This window comes from Eptatretus burgeri, chromosome 8 (assembly GCF_056783735.1).
Source record: "Eptatretus burgeri isolate ZD-2024b chromosome 8, Ebu_testis_v1, whole genome shotgun sequence".
Lineage (NCBI taxonomy): Eukaryota > Metazoa > Chordata > Myxini > Myxiniformes > Myxinidae > Eptatretus > Eptatretus burgeri.
Genome location: NC_140968.1, coordinates 36,113,726 through 36,128,545, shown reverse-complemented (window position 1 = coordinate 36,128,545; position 14,820 = coordinate 36,113,726). Strand labels below are relative to the sequence as shown.

Here is a 14,820-nt window from a genome sequence, read left to right as displayed (position 1 = left end):
ATAACTGTGTGATCGATGGACATCAAAGTGAGACCCAAGTGGGTTTGTATTCGGCTTGAGAACATGGGGATTGATTCACCATTTTGTTCCTTTCCCTTTAACTTTAATGGAAGGGTTTTTCATTCTACTAATTTTCACGACTGATGCACAACTTCAGGTTAACAAGCATTCTTATCGGATGCATAATTTCATAAATAAGATTTATGCAGATATAAGCTGAAGGCTCATGGAAGATTCAACGCAGAGCGATGGAAAGTTGATGTGAGAATTGTGAGGTTCTCGGAATATATTGAATGTTCAGATGGATATGGATGTCACACTCTCGCAGATCCATGGTCCATGCGCTATCGGATTATTTCAATTATTCTGGAGCGTCCGCTAATGGTTAGGATTAATTTCCAGGATGGTAACATTCTCATGTGGTATGGCCTCCTAGGGCGACCGGTGCAGGACAGTGAGCGACTGCGAGTGCTGCACGATCGAGGCCTTCACTCGCTGATCATTGGTCGCGTGTGCAGTGAGGACGAGGGCGAATACTTGGTCGTGGCACGGAACGACCTGGGCGAGGTTCGGTGCAGCGCTGAGCTTTACGTGGAAGAACCGCGTGCAACACTTGTGTCTCCAATGTGCGTCCGTTGTAACTCAAAAACTTTACAGTACAGCTTGTTGTGCATGCTCAGTAAATCCTAATTCAAATGCTTTCTCTCTTCTTTCATACTTTGTAGTTTATTGTTGTTTCAAAGTTTTTTGTTTTTTTTTAGAATTCCTTTTCATTTACGTAGTTTTAGGATCATCCCAATATATTCTCCAGTTCTGCCATCTGGACTGACACTCGTGTGCTCGGTGTCCTTCAGGACAAAACTGGAAAAAATGCCATCTATTCCTGAAGAACCTGAGGGACCTGACCCGGAAACGGAGACGCTCACCCTGCCTGACTTCATCCAAACCATTCGTGATGTGGAGGTTCTGGAGGGAGGACAAGCTAAGCTGCATTGCCAAGTCTGTGGCTCGCCTCGACCCACTGTGACGTGGTGCCATCATGGCCTGCGCCTTGAGCCGGGTGGCAACATTGCCATGACACAGCGTGAGTCAGAGTGGCGCGCGCGCGCGCGCACACACACACACACACACACACACACACACACACACACACACACACACACACACACACACACACACACACACACACACACACACACACACACACACACACACACACACTCTTCCATTGTTACAGATAGCAGACAATGAATACAATGGAATGTATATCAATTGCTGTGAGCAAAATTGGCACCATGTGACGCATTGTTCGAGCATGCAAGGAACAAATTGCTCCGTAACCTCGGCTGCTCTATATTGACATTACACCTGAAGCTACCATTTCTGACTATTATGATTCACATAGTTTATGCTCACTTGTGGCATGCACATGAAATCTTTTTTTCTTTGTCTTCACCAAGGAATGATACCAAATCTCGCTTTTGTTTCCTTCACAGAGAAAGATACGTTTTGCTTGATCATTAAGTTGGCGAAGCGTTCAGATGGTGGTGTTTACAAATGCGTCATTTCCAACAAGGTCGGCAAGTCATCGGCCTACGCGCATGTTTATATTATTGGTAAGCTTTTATTGTATTCCGATACGGAACAGGCATTGCTTCTTTTGCCAAATCAATTGTGCTCTTTGTGTATGTGCTTGGGAGAGGTACAAGTCCCATCTTCATTGGGGATGTCACGGCTGCTGCCTGTCATGTCTGAGCATCACTCACAGTCCTTACCAAGCTCTCATACTCCAACATCAAACACAGAATGACCTTCTGGAAAAGTTTATATCGCCAGACTTTCTAGCTTTGCTGAATGAAAGTAATTTAATAATCTGAAATTGAATCATTATAACTGCAAATTGCAATATCTCAACATAAGTTTATTTTTTGTTATCTCACCTGGAACATAGTTCCTGGGAGCTTATGGGATACCGCATCATCCATCCATCCGTCCGTCCGTCCGCCCGTCTGTCCATAAAACTTGTAACTTCTTCTCTGAAACTACACACACAATTTCGATAAAACTTGGCCAAACCTTCAGCACCTTGTATGTACCAAAGTTTGTTCAATGCATTAAAAAAATATTGGGCCCGAAGGAATTTACAGGGGGTTGCCCACAAAATAGGTATTTTCTTTCTTTTCAGAAACTATACACACAATTTCGATGAAACTTGACCACAACCTTTATCACCTGTGATGTACCAAAGTTTGTTCATAGAATTAATGAAATCAGGGTCGAAGGGGAGTTATGGGGGGGGGGGGTCAAAGTGTGTCCAGGTTTGATCCCCCAAAATAAGTATTTCCTTTCTTCTCCGAAACTACACATTGTCCTATTTTCACCAAACTTTGTAGAACTTCTGAGGACCAAGACCTACAGTACAGATGCCTTGAAAATCCCACCCAAAATTGCATATTAACTTGGCCAATTTAAAGGTCAAAAGTCATTATGATTCCGGGATCGCAACTTTTGACTTCTCAAAAAGTAATGACCCGATTTAGATGTAACTTCGTCGGAATCATCTCTGCATGGTGCTTTCACAAGTTTGTTAAACCATCGGATAATATTTATATATTTTGAAGGTCATCCACACCTTCTAGTGGTTCCTTGGTTCTACCAGGTGAGCGCAGGGGAATTGCCGCTATTTATTATTCATGTGCTATAGACTACTTATAAACTTAATATTTCACTGTGAACTGTTCTTGGAGGTACAGATAATGTATTATTGTATTCTCTTGACCAAAGAGTCCATTAAATGACTGCTGCCTGATTGTCATGAAAACCTTTACAATTGTAAAAATATCCAATTATTACCACGTGCAAATGAAGCAAAAACTGTGGTTGAGTAATTGGTTCACTTGGTCTGTCTGTCCGTTCTTCTGTCTATAAACGTCAGTTTATGATCGAGGAACAACTTAATTTCAAATGAATGTTATATTTTGAACACGAATCGGAAAACGAACCTGCAGTTTAACAGAAATATGGCTCTGAATTTGTCCTGATCACACGTGCACAGAGAGGAGTGAGATCATCTTTTTTTACCCTGTCTACCTGTCTGGCAGTCAAACAAAACTGAAAATCATTCCAAACAGGAAACCTACTGTTTTTAATGTTGTCATAAAGGACACAAACAACAAGCATGCAGAATGAATGTAACGTGTTAAATAAGGTGGTGTAAAAGACACTGCATCAACAGCGGTAAACTTCTGCAATTTATTTTTCTACAACCTTCAAAATATTTATTTTCTTTCAATTGAATTATATACTTGAACACCGAAGAACACAAATCGCCTTGTTGACACTTTCAAAAACCCCTTCCGTTTCGCAGTACTTGGACGAAATATTACGGAATTGTACATTATCATGACCAGTCAAATTTTCTGCTTGCAGACCCTGCTCATGTCCTTGTTTCTCAAGACTGTGCAGGGTAAGGTGTTCTATGAACTCTCTAGTTGGTTAATTTAATGTATACATGTGGACAGTTGGATATTGGTTGATAAACATAAATGAAACAGAGGCATTTGTGAACACATTTTCATTGGTGATGAGGAAGGAACAATGCTTATAATTTCGTTCTGCCATTATTGCGGCTACTAATTGTGTTAACATTTGTGAGGCTCTTTGTTATATTATTATGTGGACAATGTTCACATTTGTGAGGGTCAGGATTACAATATGTGAGGGACAGGGTTGCAGTCTCACAAGGACAGCCTCCATGTCCCAGATCTGCGTGTTCTCATTGTTCTCATTTGACACAGCTTTCACACCTCTTTCCTTTTCAGATCAGCCCCTTGATCCTCCGGAGAATGTCCACGTTCAAAATGCGACCAGTCGTACAATTACACTGAGCTGGAAAGAACCCAAGAAGATTCATTCCTTTATCGGTAATTTATGGGGAATAGAAATGGGGGATGTGGTATTATTTAGTTGATCCCAACCTGGAAACAAGCTATTATTTGTTCATTTTGTTCATGATTCCATTTTTAGTTTTCTTTGCAAAATCTAGGCTCATGGAAGAGCGAAGTGATGGAGGATAAAAAGGCAGCATACTGACAGTGGATAACAATTGAATTCAGAAAGCAAGGCAATGTACAAGCAAGAAAGCTGGTTGAGAGAGGAGGGGAGGGAATGACGTAACCCACAAGGAAGATGGTTGAGTTAGGGAGGGTTAACAGTGTTCGAACATATTTCCAGTGGAGATCGGGGTTGACATGAGATGGTGGTGCACTGCATGCTTGAAGTCCTCAGAAAAAAAAAAGAGTGTGGTTGTACCGTTCCTGGAAGGTGGTTCTACAAATGGGAGAAAAGAGGAACTAAAGAGTGGGGATCGGTGGAAACTTGGATTTGGGAAATTGAACCAGGAGGGGGTTACTGAAAGAATTTGTATGTCCCAGAGGAGCTGGGGAAGGTTGTGGGGCTGAGAGAGCAGAAAAGCTGGATTGGAGAAGAGGTGGTATAAAACAGAGGCCATTGATCTAGCTGTCTGCAATGTGAGTGCAGCAGACCTTGTGCTTCAGCCTCATCATGGGAGATGCCAATAATGTTGAGAGCTTTATATTCCATAGAATCCAGTAGAGATAGATGTGATGTTGGGGCCATAGCCTATAGGGGAGAGGAGTACTGCATTGAGTTATGGATAAAGTTCCTATAGGCAGTGTGTAGTTCTGGTTTTCAATTAATTAATTGGAATGATGGAGGATGCTGGGGAAGATTGGAGAGTTTGCTTTTTATTTTTGAATAGAGCAAGTCAACTACTTATGGAAGAGCGAGAACACAGAACATATCAGGACGCATTGTAACAAAAGGAACAGCAAAAAGAGGAGGAGGAAATGCCAGCTGCAGAGCTGAGACAAAATAACTGGAGACTCACAAACAAGTGATGTGTGTAAGGCTGAGGGGTAGGGCAGAATGCAGGGGGTGGAAAAGATGATTATAGAAGCAAGCTCTCAGAAAGGAAAAAAAGTGGAAAAAATTGTGGGGGTTGGTTGAGGGGGGTTGGTGTGAGGAGGTTTAACAGGTGTAGAAAAGATCATGGTTTTGGATGGGGGATGAAATGAGATGGTGGTCAACAGCTGGTATTGAAGACTTGCATTGAGGAAAGAATAATTATTTATTTTCGAGATGGAATCAAGGTTCATGAATGAACAAAGCAAACAGACTGGGAAGACAAAATGGCACGAGGACAACAGGAAACTTCACAAGCTACAGCTTGCTTTGCAGGCCAGCTTGGCTTTATCATCAACCTGAGCAGAGCTAGGTCATGGCTGATGGTGCAGTCAAAAAATTCAATTTAAGGCTCAGGCCCCAGTCCATTGGGTTTAATACCCAGAAATTTAAATTTTCTCATAATGACATGATCGAAATAACTGTCTGATCGTACTTGGAAAAGTTCTTGTGTTCACTTGAAGTAATGGGCTTTGCAAGTCAGTTACTCTTTTGACATAATTATCACAATACCAAAACAACAGCTAAAATATCAACAACATGATTTTGCTGGCCCGATAGTTCATACAGAGCACACACATTCCCTTTGATCTCTCTGACTTTGGTTTGAATCTCGACCTGATAATAAACTGTCACCATGCAACCCATTTCATCAATGAGTGTGTCATCCCATCACATGCAAGTTAAGCTGGGGGCCTATCTGCTTGCATTAATGGTGGATGTTTAAGATCCTGCTGGAGACCATTTTGTGCAAGCACTTTGACAAAATTCAAAGATCATCCCTGAACTATAGCCATGGGGCTAAAGCCAGTCTCCTTCTTGTGGCACCAAAGGACCAGCAACCTACTGGGATATGATCTTATGCCACTTGTGATGTTTTCAGATTTGTCCTTTGATGGAATTAACCAGTCCGATCGGCCCAGAATAACATCTATCTCTGTTTTTTCCCATACAACTGTTCCAAACAATTATATCACACACACAAAAACAAACAAAAACACACAAAAACAAACAAACACACACAAAAATAAATATATAATTAAATCACAAGAAAAGAACAATCAGAGATTGCAGACCCTCGCCATGACTTATTTTGAGTGATGTATTTTTATAGGTTTTAGGGTAAATCCAATATGGCTGCCAAACCATGTGACCTATGACATCATATGTGTGAACCTTTTGCTCCTCATGGACAGGTGGTCATAGGTATAACGTTTTGCCTCGATCTGTTCAACCACTTCAGGGAAGATGATTTTTGAAGGTTTAAAATATATATATATATATATATATATATATATATATATATATATATATATGGCTGCCAAATCATGTGACCGATGACATCATCAATTTTTTTTTCTGTGGACCATTTTATCCTGAGATGGCCCTCAAAATTTTTCATATTGATGGGATGTAGCATTCTACATATGCAACAATTATGACGTCATAATGAAGGCACCTTTGATGTCATAAAAAAATCACTCATTCCCCACGAGGAGTACTTGCTATGTGCCAAGTTTCAATTTTTTTCCTTGGTGCGGTTTCAGAGATAGAGGTCCAAAGTTTTTCCGTTTTTCCAATATGGCTGCCACACCATGTGACCTATGTCATAATTATCATTGAAACATTCTACATGTGTAGTTTCACCAATGGTGAAAATTCGTCTCAATCCGACAAGTGGTTGCAGAGAAAAACACGAAATTTCTGTGCGGACAAACAAACAAACAAACAAACAAACAAACGAACAGACAGATAGACAGACAAACAAATGGACTCAAATACAATGTCCTCTCCTTCGGTGAAGGGGGAAAAAAAACACACACATACACACACAAACACACACACCCAAGCAAAAAACAAACACACACACACACACACACACACACACACACACACACACACACACACACACACACACACACACACACACACACACACACACACTTTCCCAACTGTACGGATCATCAGCTGGGCACCGTTCTTCCTCGAGGTTTCGATCCTTTCAGCCCAGAACCTCTCCAAACAGTGGATCCACAACCTCGGTCATGGATCCACATCCGTAGATTACCTACATCAGTAGATTCACAACCTCAGTGCCCAGGCAGTCAGTCAACCCATTCTTGTACAAATACACAAGAATCATAAATATCGAAAAAATAGTACAGTGGATTGCAGCGCGTGCGAGTGTGCCACGTACGCATGTACGCACGTACGCACGCACGCACGCACTTTGAAGACATCATTGGTGATGTTATTGTTGTGCATGTAGAACCACATTTTGTTGGACAGTAGTAAATGTTGAATTGAGCAAGTACAGAAAACGAAAAGCAAATATCAAGTGATTTGCTTGATGGTTTTTTTCCATGCTTTTTTGAGCATGTTCACCAAATAATGAAGACAAAACATTTCAAAAACTCAATTCGTGTTTAATTGATAAACTCATTCAACATTCAAAATAAGTTTGTCTTAATTTGTGTTTATATCTGCAAATAAATCGGTGTTCCTCTCATCTCTTCATGTTTACAATATCTGTCGGTGCAGTGTTTGTAAATGTAATCCCTGGGTCCTATTTCAGGGTAAATATTTCAAAGAAGATTTCATTTCAGATTTTATAAAATAGAAAAGTTAAAAAAAGTCAGTGTTTTATCAAAATGGATTATCTGTTCAAGAGTCTTTTAATTGATGTGGAATGAAGAACTGGTCTTGCAGGTGAAGAAGGCTTGTGTCAATCTGCGTCGGTGGACAGTTAGAGCGATGGATCAAATCAATAAGAAGTTCTCTGAGTTATGCTAACCTGCAATAGAACCAGGGAGAATCTCAGGTGTTAACCCTTCATCAGAGCAAAAAAGGGCTCTCTCTGTCTCTCTCTTTCAGAATATATCTCTTTTGCTCCAACGATGGTTTAACTAGCACCCGAAACGTCAGTTTCGGTTTCGGCACATGTGCGGGGCTTACGAAGTGCGTACCCAAACCCACTGCCAAAACCGATCCTGAGGCTCCTGGACCATGGATAACTCCATGGCCCAATGGGTTGTTCAGCAATCACAAATGCTGGCAAAAGCAATTGCATTGAGCAGAGTCCTCGCGTCCACAGCCGCATTACCTACTTGTTGGTACAACTACCTGAGAGAGGGTCCACGCGCTCAGCACGCTCATATCACTGCCAAGTGAAACAGAGAGTGCAGCCACAGTGGGGCAAAAAACTTCCATATACATATATATATATATATATATATATATATATATATATATATATATATATATATATATTACGTATATGCCATGTCAGATCAATGAAAGAAGGGAAATGAACAACGCAGATTTGAAAGATAATTATTTATTTACACACACAAGAAGGTGATAATTATGAAGTACTGTATGTATTTACAAAGCAACAGCTGTCTTTATTTACACAGGCCAGCAACCAACAAGCAATTAATCAAGCAGGTATTTACAAGCAGGCAAAAGGCAAAAGACACAGAAGAGCAGATGTACCCCTAACACGTATTCCCCTTAAACAGACTTACTTAGACATAAGACAGGCACCATCATTCAATCTGGGAAGCAATCACGCAGAGTTATGTCAGAATGAATATAGTGAGGGAGAGGGGTTAGAATGGCAAAGATGGGTGGTGGAGTATCAGTGTTGTGTCAGAAACATGTGGTGCGAGTACATGGGGAGCTGCAAGACACCTCGGGGGATGACTGGGTCCAGCGCGACCCGCATTCTGACAGACAACCTCTTGAACAGGCAGTCTCAGTGTGGGTGCAGTGGGGAAGCATCCCCTCTCCCTTCCTCACACACAAACATTACTTTGTATTTGGTGTACGTGTGAGAAGTATTCTCCCAGGTGATGAATGTAGGAGTGCAGGAAGTGTGGGAAGATAATCCAGTACTGGTCCGGAGAATTAAATTGGTGATGAATAATAAAACAATGAAGTCAGATGAACAAATGTTTAATTGTGAATAATAAAATAATTAGTGGATTGAGTGGTTCGGGAGCTGAAAAACATCGAGTTATTAAAAACACCTCACTGTCATGTCACTAAAAACACCTCACTGCCAAGTTATTAAAAACACCTCACCGCCATGTTATTAAAAGCATCTCACCACCACGTTATTAAAAGCATCTCACCACCACGCTATTAAAAACACCTCACTATCATGTCACGAAAAACACCTCTGCCAAGTTATTAAAAACACCTCACTGCCAAGTTATTAAAAACACCTCACTGCCAAGTTATTAAAAACACCTCACCACCATGTTATTAAAAACACCTCACCGCTATGTTATTAAAAACACCTCACTGCCAAGTTATTAAAAACACCTCACCGCCATGTTATTAAAAGCATCTCACCACCACATATTAAAAACACCTCACTGCCATGTTACTAAAAATACCTCTGCCATGTTACTAAAAACACCTCACTGCCACGTTATTAAAAGCATCTCACCACCACGTTATTAAAAACACCTCACTGCCATGTTACTAAAAACACCTCACCTCCATGTTATTAAAAACACCTCACCACCATGTTATTAATAACACCTCACCCCCATGTTATCAAAAACACCTCACCACCTCATTATTAAAATCATCTCACCACCACGTTATTCAGAACACCTCACCACCATGTTATTAAAAACACCTCACGACCATGTAATTAAAAACACCTCACCACCATGTTATTAAAAACACCTCACCGCCATGTTATTAAAAACACCTCACCCCCATGTTATTAATAACACCTCACCGCCACGTTATTAATAACACGTCACTGCCACGTTATTAATAACACCTCACCACCACGTTATTAAAAACACCTCACCGCAATGTTATTAAAAACACCTCACCACCATGCTATTAAAAACACCTCACCACCATGTTATTCAGAACACCTCACCACCATGTTATTAAAAACACCTCACCACCATGTTATTAAAAACACCTCACCCCCATGTTATTAATAACACCTCACCGCCACGTTATTAATAACACGTCACTGCCACGTTATTAAAAACACCTCACCGCCATGTTATTAACAACACCTCACTGCCACGTTATTAAAAACACCTCACCGCCATGTTATTAATAACATGTCACTGCCACGTTATTAAAAACACCTCACTGCCACATTATTAAAAGCACCTCACCGCCATGTTGTTAAAACACCTCACCACCATGTTATTAAAAACACTTAACCACCATGTTATTAAAAACACCTCACCCCATGTTATTAAAAACACCTCACTGCCACGTTATTAAAAACACCTCACCACCACATTATTAAAAGCACCTCACCGCCATGTTATTAAAAACACCTCACTGCCACATTATTAAAAGCACCTCACCCCATGTTATTTAAAACACCTCACCGCCATGTTATTAAAAACACCTCTCCTATGTTGTTAAAACACCTCACCACCACGTTATTAAAAACACCTCACTGCCACATTATTAAAAGCACTTCACCGCCATGTTATTTAAAACACCTCACCGCCATGTTGTTAAAAACACCTCTCCCATGTTGTTAAAACACCTCACCACCATGTTATTAAAAACACTTAACCACCATGTTATTAAAATTACCTCACCCCATGTTATTAAAAACACTTAACCACCACGTTATTCAAACCAGCTCCCGCTGTGCAATTCAAAACACCTCACCACACGTTGCCATGGAGACAGGCTTGTTTTAATCGATGATGTCCGTGAGCTGCCATGTTTTCATGATTTGCACCAAGAATTCAAACATTAATTTTGCAAATCCATTTGTAATTTTAATGTTACATTTTATATGCAATTGAAGTTTAATTGAAGCTAAATTTTTTTTGTTTTTTCAAAAAGAAATAATCCTTCGGACATACATACAGGAGAGGTCACATAATTGGGGAGGGTACGAGGATGATCAGCATCCTGGAAAAAGGAATCTTCAGCCCAGTTTTATTTCCATTCGATTTCACTTACACATTTCTCTTTTGTTTTCGAGAGATGTAGGTGCCATTGCTTTTTTTTACATTGTGGTTTAATGCCATCTAAAGTTGCTTGTAGTAGGACAGACAAGGTGTGACAGGCAGATTACTTTCTCTATCAGGCGGCCATTTGTAAGACAGAGGATTTTATTGAGAATACAATGAGGACATGGTAATTATCTTGAGGGACTGACTGGGTGGCCTGCAGTTATACACAATCACCTCTAAGCTGTCTAGCCTGGGTTTGAATCCCGACGCAGCTATAAACTAGCATCAATGTGTTTCACAGGCAGGGTGATTCATCAATGTGTATGCCGTCCCTTTGGTGGACGTTAAACTGTCGGCATTAGTTTATGGACATCAAAGATCCCGTGGCGTACTTCATGAAGAGTAGGCAAGCTGTCACCAGCACCCTCAATAAATTGCCAATTCCTACCGGTACTACTGCTGGGAAAGCAATGGCAAACCACCCAGTAAAACCCTTGCCAAAAAACTGCTTCGGCAGCACCGACGCTCTGCAAAGAGTCTGGTACATCAGAATCAAAGATAATTATCTTGAGACTGGATGTGTTTCCAGAGGGTTGGAATTCACGATTCAGTCCAACTTGAACCAACAAATGGCAATGGAATACTCTTCTTCATGAGAGTTAGTGTCGGTCTTGCATGCAAGACTTCATTTCCCAATGCAGGTTAACATACTCTTTTTGGCTTTCCGTTAATAGAATCTTCTGTGATGATAGTCCATTGTCTGTACCTTGACACCATCATGCCCAGTGGACGGATTGTAGGTCAAACCACATGATGGCAGTGCATCATTTTAGCTCATAATGATGCAACACCGCTTCTCTTTGAGTCCCTTGATTTAAACATTGAGAGTACTGTAAAACATTAGAATCATGCCAAAATATGGTGGCAGTTCAAGAAGCAAAAAGCACATTTGTTTGAGGATGTAAGATATCAATGAATTAAAAAAATGGAAATGGGAGTTCCAACTTGGTTAGCAACTGTACTGAACAGAAAATGGTGAAATTTTCACGAATGATTGTGGATCCTCTTTGTCGAACAAGTCCTCATCAAAGTCAGTTTATTCACAACATTTTGACAGAAGATACTCGTTTTTAAAAAAAGCCATGGTTTTGTGATTCCGTCACATAATTGACAACTACGACACTCAGTAGAGCGCATACCTCCGACAGGCTGAACAGGTTACGTTTTGTATCCCACTCATAGGCTGGATCTGCATCCAGACCTTAGCCAAAGTCGAATCGGCCTGTTATTGTCACTTACCAAACTCATTCACCAAGTTTTGTCCGCATCCGTCCAAAACGTTTTGAGATATTGTGCGAAAAATTGTTTTTGGCCCGATCTCTCAATGGTGAAGAATCACTTTAAAAATTATAGTGTCCGGATTCGGATCTTCACCAAAATCGAATCAATTCGTCCTTGTCACACACCCAACCTGTCCACCAAGTTTCGTCTGAATATGTCCATAACGTTTTGAGATATTCCGCTCACAAACCCACATAGATATTCCGTTTTGAGATATTCCGCTAACCCTAACCCTCACAAACAAACAAACAAATACACAGGGGTGAAAACATAACCCCCGTCCACCTTCGATGGCAGAGGTTATACGATCGATGCACTTCTGACATTTTGACACTCCCTTGGACCATCATGTCAGCACATCATTTGACATGCCACCTTCACTGTTGCACTTCTAATTGCAATTTTTCATCATTGGAAAACTGTCCGAGTGATTGAAACAGACGATAGTCTGATGGAGGCTGGTTAACAGGACTGGTTAAAGAGCAACTCCCAATTTCTCTTGGCGATGTTCAGTGTGTCACATGCAGCCGAGCAGGGTAATATTCCAGTCATTATGCCGTTTGTAACAAAGTGCTCGTTTTAACTTTACTCAATATGGTTACTCAGCACTGCAGATGCATCTCCACGCAAGGTTGGCATTTTGTCAATGATGATGATGAGATCCAATTTAAGGTGTGACGGTGGATGCATTGCACCACACGGTGCTCCATCATGATGGGTTTTCCCAACTGTTGATTAGATCTCTAGATGGCAGCAGTCCATCAATCACGCGGGTGATTATATCGGTGGAGAAGCAACAATGCCCACAGGTACTTTTCCTGGTATGTGATTAGCCTGTACCCCCATGCAATGGGATACGGGGTTTTGAAATTGTTTCGGTGTGTCTCTATCCGTCTGCCCAGGGTATAACTTTTTTCTTTTTACCATTTGAGCTTTTGTCATCAAATTTTCAACAAAGCTTTATTATGAGAATATGGAGAAGGCAAGAATTTGGTCAAAAGGTCAAAGGTACCGTTTAGCATACGGCAGAAGAAGTCCAAATACAAAGCCGACTGGCTTTGCATTTTCAGATGCTTTCTCGTAACTATTGGGATGTATTTATTTATACGGTATTCTTGATAAAGATTTTCGCTATACCTGTCTCATATAGTACCTGTATAAGAAGCAGCCCTGGGTCCTGTACATTGAGCTTCTTTACAAAGAGAGCCTGAACTTAACTTTCAAAATGGCTGAGCTGAATTTGACTTGAGGCCTGCTTGAAAGGTGATTGTTGACTTTATCTATTGCAGACCCCAGCTCTGTGACGTACACAGTTCAGAACCAGGTTCGGGGCGTCAACAACTGGTCTGATCTTGCGACTGGCCTCTTGGCCATTACCTATACAGTCCAGAATCTCATTCCTGGCTTGGAGTACTCCTTCCGGGTCATAACCTCGTCAGGAAATTTCTGTAGTAAACCATCAAAACCAACATCGCTTTTCTGTTTGCCCCAAAAAGGTGGGAGATGTGATGCTATAACTTTGATTGAAGTTGTTGTTTTTCAATCAATTTTGTGTGCTCGCATTTGTTGAAGCTGCAAATTTGTTTTCTTGTATGGAGTTGTTTTAGTGGGAAAGAAAAAGTTAACATGAACCCAATGCCCTCAGCTTCTGGCGGGAGATTTTCAGCAGGAAATATAACCGTCCAAAGAATTCATCGACGAATCATTCAAATGATGTTAAATAATTATTATTAGCCACCTCATAAACTTGATTGGTGCCAATGAGCCTCCAGGAAGTTAATTTTGCACATAATGAGCGGGAGTCCACCGCATCAGCAATGCAGCGTGTCTCACACAAGCAACATACCAAAATCATAATTAAATCCCAATCAAATGTGCATCCAAGAAAATATAACATAATGGCTGTTAATCAAGTGTTTATCAGGAATTAAATTCTTCTTCTTCGTTCGTATGCAGCACAAGGCTGCGGGATAGCATCATTGGCTAGGGGCGCAATGCAATGACCTCTGCAAGTTAGAGCAGGAATTTGGAATTTGTTGAAGGTGCCGGCGATAGCTCACCTCTTCGCAAAGGACACAGTGGGATCTTCAACATCCACCATCTAATGCCAGCAGGTGGGATTCCCGTTTAACATCCATCCGAGGGTCGGCGCACACGTTGAAGAGTCATCCTGCTTCTGAAACACCGGGATGACAGTTTACAGCTGGGTCGGAATTCAAATCCAGGCTAGACAGCCGAGAGGCATGTATGCATACTTCTTGGCCATCCCGTGAGCCCCAGGAATTCAATAGCTAACCGTCTAAGTTTGATATATCTCCAGGTACCCACACTGCTTGTTGCAGAACCATTCTTGGAGGAGAAGCCATGTTTCTTGGAAAGACCTGACAATCTGTACGTGGCAGAAAACAGCAGCGTGCGTATTGTGTACACGTTGAACCATGTCAATGCCTCGCTGGCCTGGACCAGGTGAGACCATTACACTTCATACTGTTCCTTTTATGCCATACATTCCAACACAGTACCTGAGGGGCTC

At 41.2% G+C, this 14,820-nt stretch overlaps 1 protein-coding gene across 3 annotated transcripts in view; it reads left to right on the top strand.

The window, feature by feature from the left end:
- Positions 1-14,820, top strand: part of LOC147021521 (striated muscle-specific serine/threonine-protein kinase-like) — a 178,242-nt gene that overhangs the window by 63,291 nt on the left and 100,131 nt on the right. For 2 of the 3 annotated variants that reach the window (XM_085891533.1, XM_085891532.1), the window contains exons 12-17: positions 437-626; positions 855-1,084; positions 1,497-1,616; positions 3,822-3,923; positions 13,577-13,783; positions 14,630-14,753. In XM_085891533.1, coding sequence (XP_085747659.1) covers positions 437-626; positions 855-1,084; positions 1,497-1,616; positions 3,822-3,923; positions 13,577-13,783; positions 14,630-14,753 — 973 coding nt within the window. The remainder of the gene's footprint in view (positions 1-436; positions 627-854; positions 1,085-1,496; positions 1,617-3,821; positions 3,924-13,576; positions 13,784-14,629; positions 14,754-14,820) is intronic. The other variant, XM_085891534.1, reaches the window with a different exon arrangement.